General features: G+C 38.9%; 2 protein-coding genes across 8 annotated transcripts in view; one reads left to right on the plus strand and one right to left on the minus strand.

Annotated features, from left to right (window-relative positions):
* The window catches only part of SLC25A12 (solute carrier family 25 member 12), an 88,241-nt gene extending 84,095 nt beyond the window's left edge, over positions 1 to 4,146 (plus strand). For all 6 annotated transcript variants that reach the window (XM_019553677.1, XM_019553679.1, XM_019553680.1 and 3 more), the window contains 4 exons: positions 352 to 490; positions 1,927 to 2,085; positions 2,250 to 2,340; positions 2,958 to 4,146. In XM_019553677.1, coding sequence (XP_019409222.1) covers positions 352 to 490; positions 1,927 to 2,085; positions 2,250 to 2,340; positions 2,958 to 3,153 — 585 coding nt within the window. In that variant the 3' untranslated portion in view covers positions 3,154 to 4,146. The remainder of the gene's footprint in view (positions 1 to 351; positions 491 to 1,926; positions 2,086 to 2,249; positions 2,341 to 2,957) is intronic.
* Positions 4,147 to 10,758: 6,612 nt separating this feature from the next.
* Positions 10,759 to 13,525, minus strand: part of DYNC1I2 (dynein cytoplasmic 1 intermediate chain 2) — a 36,224-nt gene continuing 33,457 nt past the window's right edge. For both annotated transcript variants that reach the window (XM_019553685.1, XM_019553684.1), the window contains 2 exons: positions 13,383 to 13,508; positions 10,759 to 12,026 (listed from right to left, as the gene is read on the minus strand). In XM_019553685.1, coding sequence (XP_019409230.1) covers positions 11,913 to 12,026; positions 13,383 to 13,508 — 240 coding nt within the window. In that variant the 3' untranslated portion in view covers positions 10,759 to 11,912. The remainder of the gene's footprint in view (positions 12,027 to 13,382; positions 13,509 to 13,525) is intronic.

Below are 13,525 nucleotides of genomic sequence, written 5' to 3' on the forward strand. Positions count from 1 at the left end.
TTGTTGGCAGGCTGAGCACAAAGGGTTTATGAGGTTTTTACAAGTTAAGTTGATGTTTGTGAGAGGTGGAAAAAAGTATCTATCCAGCAACTGATGGCAGGCCTTAACTGAAGGCTGCTTAGTAAAATTAGATGTGAACACTGTTGCTGCTTTAGCAGAGATGGTTGAATGATTGAGGGTTTCTGTTTGGATGTTTAAATCTACATCCTTTATTCTGAGACATCGTTGCACCTGCTATGTACCAGGTAGGTCACCTAGAGTGACTTGGCTCAGGCAGGTTTCACTGTTTGCCAGATTTCAGTTGTAACCATATTTGCATAACTTGTTTGTACTGTTTTGTTTCTGTGCCAGGGTGCCAAAGCCTGTTTCCTCAGAGACATTCCCTTTTCTGGAATCTACTTTCCTGTTTATGCTCATAGTAAACTTTTGCTGGCTGATGAAAATGGCCATGTGGGTGGGTTGAGTCTCCTGGCAGCTGGTGCCATTGCAGGTAACTTTACTGTGTATGTTTTCTAGAAGTAACATTTTTCTTCTAATAGGCAATAATAAATATTCATTCTTCTGTCCCATATATGTGAAAGGTAATATACTATTGTATCTGACTTAATCTAAATTTGATCATTGTTATCCTTGGTGGGAGGTTGTGTAATTTTGATGAGAGCTAATTACATTTGCATAAATGTGGATAAACAGCGTAATGCAGCTCAGCAACTTGTAGTCACATTTGGTCTATCTCAATGGGGTTTTACTTGTTACCAAGCTCTCTGACTTGAAGACTAATTTGAATCTTTGATGAATGTACACTGAAAGAAGGGCTAGGAAGAAAATGACTTGTCTAGTTTAGGGCTTCTGAACAATTTGAAGAAACTCTTACTTCAAAGGTCAGTCCCAAAAAAGGATTAAGGATGTCTTTCCTGGCTGGTAAGGAAATCTGTGGAGATAACATACCTTGTAATTAAAAATTCAGCTGAGGCTGAAAGCAAATGTTCGAATTCCAGGCAAAGGGATGTTTTAATTTTGGTAAGTGATTACAATTTAAATGAAAAAAATCATAAATATTCACAAATTGCCTCCAAGAGCAAACACAGTTCTCTGCCAAGAAGTGGGCATTACCTGTGCCTTCTCTTTTTCATTTGAATAAGAAATTAAGGACATTGCTGCTCTACCAGTGTCTCCCATTACTGCCAGCTGTTCCCATAGTGTCTGTCACAAATAGACTTTTGAAACATTTTCATTGTCAGTCTTTTTTTTTTTAAGTGTCTTCTGTTTTACTAGTAAGATGGCCAAAAGCCATTTGGAACTGTAGAAAAAAAGGACTCTTAAATGATCACTGTGCATATTAACACATTTAAAAATGAATCAATGAAGGATTTAGAATGTTGTACCTGGGAGCTGTGCAGACTAGTTAATCAGCTATCTAGTTACAAAGTACTTTGTATGTCTGATAGTTCGATAGAACTATTAATATTAAAAAGCACAGTAATATTTGAGAGCACAACTAATTTATGTCAGGAAACTTTAATCCTTATTTTTATGAGTGTATGCAACTTGAACTATATGTAGAAAAACTTTTTTAAATAAAATGATTTGACATAATTGATAGTGAAACTTAAATGGGGGCAATAGAGAAAATTGTTCTGTTATTATCTTTGTCAAAGTTTTATAGTAATCTTGACTGCATTTGTACAGTGTTTTCTTTAGCACCTGTCTTAAAATTTAATTGAGATTTAGAAGAAACACAGCAGAATTGTGCTGTGCTTTGAATACTTTATATTAATACTAGAACATGTGTTAGTTTATGTGTTTTTTTTTAGGGCTTGATTTCTCAAAATATTACAGTTTGCAGTTTTATATTCTTCAACACTATAAATGTTTTATATTTTACAAGATATTTTGTGCAAATTAAATGCTGTTTTCTTCTAAAAGGTGTTCCTGCTGCTTCCTTGGTAACCCCTGCTGATGTCATCAAGACAAGACTGCAAGTGGCAGCACGAGCTGGTCAGACAACATACAGTGGAGTTCTTGACTGTTTTGGGAAGATACTTAGAGAAGAAGGCCCTTCGGCTTTTTGGAAGGGAGCTGGAGGTAGGGAACTGACTTTATGTACTGGATCTTTCTCACTTGACTAGGGATTATTCATAACAATAAAGTTTTCAGGGGGGGAGCTATAATTTTAGTTGCATACAAGTTGATTTTAAATGTTCACATTTTTCCCCTGCACTAATATTACTATCTTCAATATCGAACAGCTCGTGTATTCAGATCTTCTCCTCAGTTTGGTGTTACTTTAGTCACTTATGAACTTCTGCAGCGATGGTTCTATGTCGATTTTGGAGGGCTGTAAGTGCAAATGTTTGTTTTAAATATGCAAGCAGGGCCTGCCAAGTTCAATTTCTTAATCTCTAGAGAACTACATGGAAAGACTTTGTGGGAACCAATGGATTTTAAACTTAGTGGTTTTGATTAGCTGTAGTGCCAGAATTTTGCTTTAATAGTACCCTATGCAAAAAAAAAAGGAAGAAAAGAAAACATGCTTTCATGTATTTTACTAATAACATCTTGGGCATTCATATTGAGAGAGCTTAAAAAGATTGAACTGATTTTACTTGTATATTATTACACTATCCCAGCAACATGAAATATAAGTTGTTTCAATGGTTTTAATGCATTAAATATAGCTGCTGCATTTGGGTTGCTAACCAAGTTGTTTTTTAAATCTCGTTCAAAATATTTTCCTTATTTTTATTTAAATATAAGATTTTTTTAAATATCAGAAGATATTTCTGTTGCTACTAGGTTTTGTAAGCCCTTTTAAAGTATCCAGAAATGAAATTTAGGCTTGATCTACTTGATCACAGCTGTTTAAAAGAAGCTATTATCAATTTTGCTATGTTGCTTAGTGTCTGTGTGAAAAACCTTTGTCAATCTACAATATTTCTATTTTTCTTTACAAACAGCAAGCCTTCTGGATCAGAACCTACACCAAAATCTCGAATCTCAGACCTTCCTCCTGCTAATCCTGACCACATAGGTGGATACAGACTTGCTACAGCTACATTTGCTGGCATAGAAAACAAGTTTGGCCTGTATCTTCCAAAATTCAAATCCTCTGGTGTTGCTTCAATTCAACTAAAAGTAGCAGCTGAATCCTGAGATGACTTTCTGCCTAGTAAAGTGGTGCAATGTGGAAAAAATATTCAAGAACAGTACCATAGCCATTCACTCAGCTGCATGTTGCTCTAGCTGACCTGAGAATTCAATTCAAATTACTCCTTTATGATATACAACATATGTTTATAAACTAGTCACTTGCACACAAGAAACAGAATGAAGCTTTATTTCTATGCATTGACCTTTTTTCTAACTGGTGGCATGAATTAGTAACCTAGATTTAGCTTTGCACAGCTTGCAGTTAATGTTACTGTACATATTGTACATCTTTGTACAGAGACATCATGGCATCTCTACACAATTACATTTATATAATGGGTATTGCAGTTCTAAATAGTTTGAAATGTACAGAATGTTTTGAAGGTGTTTTATTAAGAATCATGTGACAATAAAATGTATTTAAAAACTATTTAAAGTCAGTTAACTGATTTTTTTGTATTTTGTAGAAATAAGCCATCAAATATTTGTCAGCGTGAGCTGCAGATTTTTAGGAACAGAAAGAGACTGTTATGACCATAATCTAGTATATTTTTTCTTACAGAATTAGTCAAGGTTTTAAAACAGGTAAGTCAGATGCATAAAAATGCCAAACACTGACTCGAGTAATGTACAGGAACTGTATATGTTTGAGTTTGAGAAATATTTTAATTTTTGGAACCTATAGGTATATGCCTGTTGACACGGTGATATGGGGTTGGATATTTTATCTTATTGACATATTTATGAGTTGGTGATGTTTCTTATCTCTGGAATAGCGTGTTTAAAATGTAGTGAAAATATATATGTAGATTTTCTTGTGACCACTCTAATTTTTTTCTGTAAACTGTACTGAATAAGTTTCATGAATTCAGTGCAACTGGTTTACCCTTGCCATATTCTAACAAAATAATTGCCATGATATGTTGGTAGCTTGCCAAGCAAGTCCCCAAAGTCTCATACTTGTAATTAACTAATAAAAGGCCTTGGACAAAATCTCATCCTTGATGTAACTCTTGACCTCAGTGAAATTGCCTAGGGATAAATTTGACTCCCTGTATAGTTTAAGAAATTGATTATACAAGGGTTGATTGGTGAATATTCACATTCTGAATTCTGATCTAAGCTCTTGTTTAACAGGCACTGTATCCATTTTACTATGATTGTGCCTTACTGAACAAGGGTTTTATTTAATGTGCAGCATGAGAAATCCTACCCCTGCTGCCAGGGGGGTTAGCATCTGATGTGCAGCACTGTGTGAATGTATGCAGGCATCTTAGAATTCAGCCTTGTAGATTTACAGGCTGCTCTGTATTCTGCACAAGAGGTTCCTGTAGCTTTAGTAGAATGACTTCTGACAGCTGAGGGAGCCACAAGCCCTCCTGGCTTTGTGGGTTTGAAGTATTATAAGAATTAATCCATTTGGTTATACTTCTTTGAAGGAGAGCTACATTCTTTTTTGTTAGGATGAAAAATGAGTCTTCCCTCCCTCCTTCCCCCTAAAAGTTCTGCAAATCTTGATTTTCCAGAAAAATAAAATAGAGGCACTAGGCTACTTGCCAGAGGATGGGTGCTTTTGTTCTGGGATGATTTTACAGTGCTTGAAAAAATTATGTATATCTTTTGCTTCAGGTAAATTAGCCAAATTAAAAGCACTTTCAAGCAGTGGGGCATTGGTTTCATGGGACTGCAGTTGCAAGTTCCAGCCATGTATTGGATATGCATGAATTCCAGTCATATTTATAATCTATTCTCCTATAGGAGAGGAGAGAGGAAACAGCACTGTCAGATTTCTTAGTCTGTTTAGATATTAGGAGGTGTAGGGCAGTAGTAAAATACCAACAGTATATTGATTAATTGATTGGTTGTTCTGTTCACTAGATATAAACAGAAGCACAACTAGTCACTACTTGATTCCTGGCAGCAATTTTAATTGAAAAGATTTGTCCATTTCAGAAGGCAGACATTGGCCAGGTAAGGACTGGAGGTTTCTATCCTTGCTTACACCTATCTTAGAAGTGCGGTATGACATACTCTTTGCTGAATTAAATACCTTGGGAGATCAATTTACTGTAAAAGCTTGGAGGATTAAAAGAATGAAGCAAACAGTCAGAGTTGCTTTGGGTTTATTCCAGTTAATATTTTAATTCAGCTTAAAGTAGCTGAATGGCAATGGCTTTAACATATGAGAGAGGAGGGGGAGCTTGTTAAGAACTGAGTAGTAATGTCCAGCCATTGCAGGCTTTGTATCAAACAAGTACGCCCAAATCTTTCATGGGTGCTGCAATGCACTGTACTGAAAGTGTCATATGTTGCACAGTACTTAATGAGTTACAATCCAATTTTGAACAAAACTCCCCTTGACTTTAATAGAATTGTGTACATATAACAAGATGGTAATAGAGCTCCTAGTTCCCTTTTGTTGGTCAGAGAGAATTACCTGTTTAGGCAGTTTCCCCTGGGTATTGACTTCCTAGGCAGCTCACACTTAACATCTATATATTTTGTTCTGCTAAAGACAAATCCTTGAGGGGTTGAAAAATATTTGGTACCTACTGGCATTTAATCTTTGTCACAGCTTGTTGACTTGACTTGATCAAGGCCTTAGGAGTCTTTGCAATGGGAGATAGCATTTATATTTCTTCCAGTTCCAAAATAGTGATTGGACAGTGAGGCTCCCATGATGATCATTTACAGTATCTAACATCCCTGGCCCTAGTGTATTAGTATGTCCTTAACTCTGCGGATCTGGGCTGACAAAGAAATTCTGTGTGCACTTTCCTTAATACCTGAAGGTGTGTAGGTGGAAGTGCAAACTGTAGCTTGTTGGGAAGCATAGAATGGTTATAAATTGCTTGAAACTAGAGCTCCTTTTCTAAAAGTTTTCACAAATAAAACCTGACTGCACAGATGTAGATGCATGCCGGAGCCCAGCAAACTGTTCTATTGTATAGAACTGTTGTCAAGAGCACACAGGAGGAGTAGGAACTCATTTATAGGGATTTTGAAAAATTAATTTAGAATTAAAATTAACTTGTTTTGAAGTGGGTGGGGAGTGAAAGGAAATCCTTCCAAGGAGGACCAGAATTAAGTTCTAGCAGAAGCTGCAAGTCTGAGCTCATTAAGAATTCTCATGCCTGAAGGGTAGAAATCATCCCATGATGTGTCTGTGCTTTATATAGTTCCTGTGTTTCTCAGCTGAACAGATAGCAGCTATCATAAGGTTGGTGAAAATATACAGGGCAAATGTCAAATTGAACAGCATGACTTTGGATTGAAAATAGAGGGGGTACTTTTGACAAACCAAACTGATGGAAGCCTGAAGGCATTTCACTTTCAAACCTATTGAATGAGGATAACCTCCTGAAGCCATCATTCCAATTACTGTAGCCAGTCTCCATATGAACTTTCTCGTAATAGAATGAAGCTTGCTTTTTTCTTTCTTTTAAATAATACCAGGAATTGAATTGGTGACAGAACTTATGGCTTACAGTGCAGCTTAAACAGCAATGTAAAACCATTCTCTGACCCAGTAAAAAAAAAAAAAAAAAATCAAGAATACAGGTACCAAATAATTTTGCTTAGTGTTAGATCAGACTTGCATGGCATTTCAATGTCATGTTCTAGAATAGTGATTCAGTGGGAGTGGACCTGCATCATTGAGTTGGCTAGAACATTTTTCAATTAAACTTTTCTCAAAATATGCTGTTTTGGTTCAGCTGAACCACTTTTGTAAATATTTATTGATTTTTATTTTTTTTAACAAGGTAGTTTGAGGTTACCTCAAAATGGGGGAGAAACATGAATAAAAAACTTTTACCTTAATCTAAAAATGGATGTTCCAGTAATTCTTCTTCACAAAAATGCTGAAAAATGTTTTATCTTGTGTTTTTGCTGTGGGATAGAAACAAATTCCAAAGCCTTAAAAGTCACATATAAGAGTTATTCTCTGGCCAGCTATAATGTATGGTGGTAGTTTCTGGGAGCAAACTAAAATTAGGGCCATGAAAAGTACACTCATACATCCATTTTAAAGTGGCTTTCAGTTGCTGGGATTAGAAATAGCTTTGGGTGTAAAATTTCTCGTCCTTAGCCCAGAAATACCATATTTACCTGAGTCCAAGACTACTTTGAATTTAAGACACCCCCAACCTAAAAATTAGATTCTAGACATGGAAAGGTTTACACATTTGTTATAAGATTCCATATTTCAAGTCTAATTATTAGAGGGTTGCCTTAAATTAGTCTCCCCCACCACTGCAATGGGTAAGCAGCGGCAGGGGGCTAGACAGCTGGGAGTTTTAAATGAACTGACCCCTTCTGCTTGCCACCTGTTCCCCCCACACTGCCTCATGCCTGCCCCCCAGGGTGCCTGTTATCCCCTGCCACTTGTATTCTTTATACTTGCTCCTCCCTATGCCTACAAGCCCTGGCACCTATCTCTCACCACTTGCACCCCTCCTCCTTGGCCTCTACCACTTCTCCCCCTTCTGGTGTCCCCCTTCCTGCTGCTAGCTCCCCTGCCACTTACCTTCCTGTTGTTGCTTCAGTTGGGGGCAGAGAACAAGGACAGAGTATCTGCTGCTCTGGCCCCAACCATGCAGCAGTAGCAGCTTCAGCCCTGGACCTGGCGCCAGAGCTGTTGCCACAGTCACTGCCCCCTTGCCACTTACCTTCCAGCCTAGGCCAGGGAGCATAGATATGGGGAGGTGAGGTGGCAGGGACAAGGTTGGGGGGGACAATGACTGCAGCTCTGATGCCAACTCCTGGCTTGTAGTCTAAGACAAGGGGCTCCCCCCCATGTTAAGTGAGGGGACCTTGTTTTGGATTTGAGACGATATGGTACAGTATTTGTATTTTGCTGAGAATCATTTTTGAACCACCAGGCACCTGTTCAAGTTTGCTCAGTAAATGTGGAAGAATATTTTTCAAGCAGCAAATTGTGATGCTGCGCCACCCCCTCCCACCCCGATTAATTCTCATACAGACCAGGATGACATAGGTGGTTCAAAAATCATGAAACTCGTATGAAGTCTGCTTGAGCCCTCCCCTGTACAACCACAGAAGAAATGGGTATTGTGGAGTTTCCTCATGGCTACCAAGTATCAGCCAAGACAGTCCATGGGTCATGTAGCCTATGGACTACAGTAGTTTTTATAGCCTACATCCTGCCATCCCACATCAATTTCAGCTAATGCATTGCTGTGCTTAAGAGGCCTCTAGCTCTATCCTTGCCCATCTTAAAACTTGATTCCTGGCTTTTAGACATGTACAGAACAACTCATCTGGAGTCTCCCTCTTACAGGGTGGGACAGGTTCAGTTCTGTTGATTTTGGGGGAGAGGGCCCTACAAACCTACACTTGAGCCACTATGATTTTCTGTCAACTGCTGTAAAATTGGCCAGTGCTGCTGTTCCAGCTCTGTGCACCTTGAATGAACACAAAAAAAAAGTGCTTTAATTTCTGTGACTGCACATCTCACAAATACAAGAGAACTCTATGAACACAACAGCAGCATTGGTTTCCATAAAAAATACGAACTCCAGCTATCCTGTGCATGTGTACACATATAATGTGCCACTAGTCTGAATCTTGAACTGAAACTCCTAGAAAAGACACTTCAAGACAGGAAAGTAACTTTGCTGCCCTTGATATTTTAAAAATAATCATTAAGTAAATTTGAATTTGTGATTATAACTGTTGAAGCTCCAAGGCTGAGAGTAGTAGCATAGATATGACTACCACTCCACTTGTGTGTACTATTAGTCATTTTACTTGACTATGAATTTCATAATTTCCTACATCAAGCTGGAGATGAAAAATACTACATTTTATACATTTACCTTTTAGCATCTTAATTTTTATCCAAGTTTTTACCTTTGTATTGTGGGAAATGACAACTAGATTAATTAAGCCCTCAATGGCATTTGCAAGGTTACATTCCTCCTTTCTTCTTCCCAAATCACAACTTCAGGATTCATTACAATCAGAATCGCATTATGATTCAACAGTTGTAGTCCCCATAATATCCTACTGTTTCTCTGATCTTGGATGAGAGAGGATGGTGGCGAGCTGTCGCATTAGAAGCGAACACTACTTTTCTATTGTTTTTGGCAACAGCTTGTGTTGGAAGCCGCTCCAGTCTGCTTGCAAAGAAAAATAATTGCTACTAGCATGTTATCTTCAATAGACAAGTAATTCTAGAATGGCATGCGAGGTTTCAAGCTAGGTTTGAGAAAACTTTGGAGAAGGAAGTCAAATATGAAGAGCATAGATTGGTTACCATTTCATATCTCTTGGAAGTTTTGAATTCAGAAGCCAACAAGTATCCAACCTCAGTAACGAACTCAGCAAGCTGTTTTTCTCCTCAGAGGATTCTGCACCTTAGGACAGTGTTATATCTAGCTTGGACGTGGCAACAACTGCGTACTGAGTGCTTTGGACAAAGCATGTTGTGTTGCATCACAGCTACCTACTGCTAACAGACAGAGATGCAATGTTAATTTAAAGGAAAGCAGAAAGAGAAACAGGAAGATCAACAGGCCTACACAATGCCAAGCTTAAGTGGACAGGCTTCTTATAAACAGTTAAGAATCATAAACTGCCATGTTGAGTCCAGAAAAAGCGTGCAACTTTAGGTAGGAGTGTTTTTTTCTTTATTCCATGTAAGGAACCCTGAGATTACTACTAGACTTGATAGTAAGGCAATAAGTGTCCAGTGCTCTTGAAATATAAGAACCTGTCCCTTTCATCCTTGGTAGGACTGCTCCCAGAATGAGTGGGATTGATTTTCATATATCTGGCTGGCCACACTCTTCCCTTAAAGCTCTTAGCAACTTATAGTTGTTTCTCTCTTACTTTAGATGGGAAGACAATGGAACCCAAAGCAGAAGACAAATAACAATAATGTAGCGTTGCCTGTTTCTGACACTTAATTTGATGAATTCTGACACCCCCCCCATCCCTGGCCTAGTGATAGCATAAAATAGTAGTGTTCTAAGATGGCTGGAAAATCTCTGTGGGACTGAATACTTGTCTGGCAGGAACTATATTAAATTAGGATTCTTGCTAACTTAAACAGACTGAGGTAACAGAAGAATGTGTATAGCTCCTTCTCAACAGTACTGTCCACATGCACAAGCAGGGCACAAAGCAGCAGCTTGGTCTTGGAGAGAGGGGAAACGCACACTTTATTGGAACAGACAGCTCTAGTTAATCAGTGTTGATTCAAGAATGGAAAGGCCTCCTTAGAAGGTAAAACGGTCTCTCTTACTATGAGGGAGGCAAGGGAAATATAGCTGAAAGCAGACTGGTATGTTGCTACAGAAAGCTGGCAGCCTTTGTAGGCAGTTTCCATCTGAGAAGCTCAATGGGAGCAACACAGTCACCCAGAAAGGACTTGGAGCTGGACCCCTCCTGTAATCCACTCTGATGTATAAAGAGGCCTGTGGAAACTGAGCTGGAGCAAAGAAGACTTTAGGAGAAACCCTTCTTGTGACAGAAGCTGGCTGTAAATTTTTTGGGATAAATGCTGACCCAAGACAGGGCCACATCTCTTCCCAAGGATAGGTTGCTTGGCAGAAAATGGAGTGTTTTTCTTTTTACTACTTCTGGTTGCTTAGCCGTTTTATTTTTAGTTTACCATGGAGTACAGTTTTTACTACAGGTAATTCCATTCAGCTTTACACATTACAATAAGGTTTCTGACATAAACTTTACATCTGGGCAACAGGAATTCAATGGTCCTGCTGCTACTCCTGAAAAATTCCTGCCCAAGACAGCAAGCAAGGACAAATTCCTAAATTCTTTGCTCACTTAATAGCTAACCTCATGGAATATTCTAATACTGCATTCTATAGCTGTACAAGCTGCAACTAAGAGGCTAGAGTCTAGCTATTACAGTACTGAAGAGGCGAGGAATCCTTCCTTTTGGTACTCTCAATCGCGTCTTGGAAGTAAGAGGTGGAAAACTTTGTTTTCAGTGTAAATAAGCAGCTCTTAGTGGATTAGTAACATCTTTGTTTGGATGCAGACAAAGAAGGGAGACATACCATAGGACTGAGCTGAGGATAAAAGCTCAGGTAGCATTTATTTATAAAGCCATTTCCCCTTTACTGCACTTATTCAAAACAAAAAACAAACAGAAGAGCCCCAGACACAGTATTATGTATGTAGTACTCTATAAAGACAAGCTCTATTGTCAAATAAGTGTAAGTGATTACAGATGAAGTCTTTCATTCATTTATATAACCCACTACCAGAGCCTGGAGCCCATTATATGTAAGAAAGAAATAGGATAAAAGGTTACTTTGAACAAATGCATGCATTTCCATGGGTAGTTCTAATTGCCTAACAATTATAATCCTTCAGAGATTAAACTAGTGAATGAGTATTAGCCAGTGTCATACAGGAGGTCTGATTTAGAAATAGAACTCAGGTGGTCTACTTTCCAGATTTAACTATACTGGTGTAAACTTGGAAAAGTCAAACAGTCTAACACCTGTGTTAGTGTTTCAGCAAAGTACACCCTTGCAAAGTTGAGGTCAACTCTATTAAAAGTTACAAATCCAAGAGTGTGCTTGTAATTCTATATAAAAAAGTGACATTGCAAGATTTACTTTTCAGTGATCTTGATACATTTTCAACATCCAGTTTAGCCCACATCTCCCTCCCAAGGTCATCATCATTTGGACAACCACATCTTTAGTCTTAACACTTATAATCATTCCCAAATCCACGGGTGCTGCCTGTTTTGAAAGAAAGATTTATGCAGGTATGCGAGTTGCAGCTTCTTCTTCTGCATCAGCTCTATTCGCATTTATTTCTGCTAATGTCCGACCAAAACGAGTCCATTCATCGCTGCGAGGGACAGCAATTTGCTGTGGAAAAATATGAAATTTGTATCCTCAGGTAAGTACAAACAGAATAGAATCAGGCTCATTTTAAATCCATCCACTAATATCGTTTGTGAACTGCAAGTGTTGATATAACCAATTACATTTTAAAGATCTCTTGAATAAAGTCATGCTAACGAATATAATTTGTATGCACTGTCCAGAAACTCATCATGACTTAATACTCTTTACATTAATAAAGTCAGTGCTTGATAAGAATGCCAAGAGAATGGTCAAGTCTTACGTTTAAAGTAGAAAACATCTGCCTGGGCAAGCATCCTTCCATCTGGAGAGGTAATAGCACCCATTAAGAAACTCACTGTCCACATCTAGTTTTTCCCTGGCACACTGGGTAGGTATCTTAATCACCAGTAGTGTAACGTGGGGCAGGTAAGTGAGGCACATGCCCCAGGTGCTGCCGAAGGGGAGGGGAACCAGAAGGACTGGGGGAGGGGTTGGGGGGGCATGGAATGGCGCACACACACCTCAGCCTCCCACACCCTGCTCTGCCTTTCTGGCTGCAGGGAGCAGTGATGCAGACAGTATGCATTACAAGAGTGCAGGGCATTCCTGAAATCATAGTCCTCTAGAGCACCGGTGGAGTTTGCTGCTATTGGGAAGGGACAGGGAGGCAGACTTGACCCAATTTTTTGCTGCCGAAATCAGCCTTTTTTTGCACTTGACATGAGCTTCAGTGGCAAAAGAATAGGGTGAAGGTTTCAGCAGCAGCAAGTTCCACTGCCATTCAGCATAACCACAACTCCCAGCATACCAGAATACTTTGCACTCTGTGACACACACTGCCCACAAGACTGCTCGTCTGAGCTGCGTACAAGGGAAGTCAACGTACAGGACTGGTGAGGGAGGGAGTGAGAGAGGATTGCCGTGGGTACATTCTTTGCATGTTACACCTGTTTGTCAGTACAACATTAGGAACTGATCTGCAAAAGCCTCTGTTCACAATTTACATTCCTAGACTTATTTGAACTGTGGTAACAACTAACTTTGGGACAAGTGCAAAGGAGATGAAATCCAACTGCTCCCCTCTATGCTGCAGTAGGGGTTGCATTCAGGCTGTACTGAATCAGTAATTATTAGATCTCATTTCAGGTACTCCCAAATGACATAGTTTTACCTTCAGCTGCATGACTGATAGATCAGAACAAAAAGTTTTTAATACTCCAGGAAGCTTAACTGAAGTGGAAATATTACTTCAGAATTAATTCTGGGCTTTAAAATGAAGGACCCGGACATTATTCCTGGCATGAATATTAACCAAATATAACAAACAAACAGTAACAACAGAATTGAGAAAACTGTAGAGAAATCCAAGTTACATACCTCTCCCACATCATATATGACTATCTGTCCTTCTGAATCACCAACAGCAATCTCTCGCCCAGAATGTGTCCATCTAACACGATTAAGTGCAGGATTCCCCTCCACAGTAATGCTTGCAGTTGGCACCTATTAAAATGGTTCAT

The sequence above is a fragment of the Crocodylus porosus genome, unplaced genomic scaffold (genome assembly GCF_001723895.1).
Source record: "Crocodylus porosus isolate Cpor-Errol unplaced genomic scaffold, CroPor_comp1, whole genome shotgun sequence".
In the NCBI taxonomy this organism is placed as follows: Eukaryota; Metazoa; Chordata; order Crocodylia; family Crocodylidae; genus Crocodylus; species Crocodylus porosus.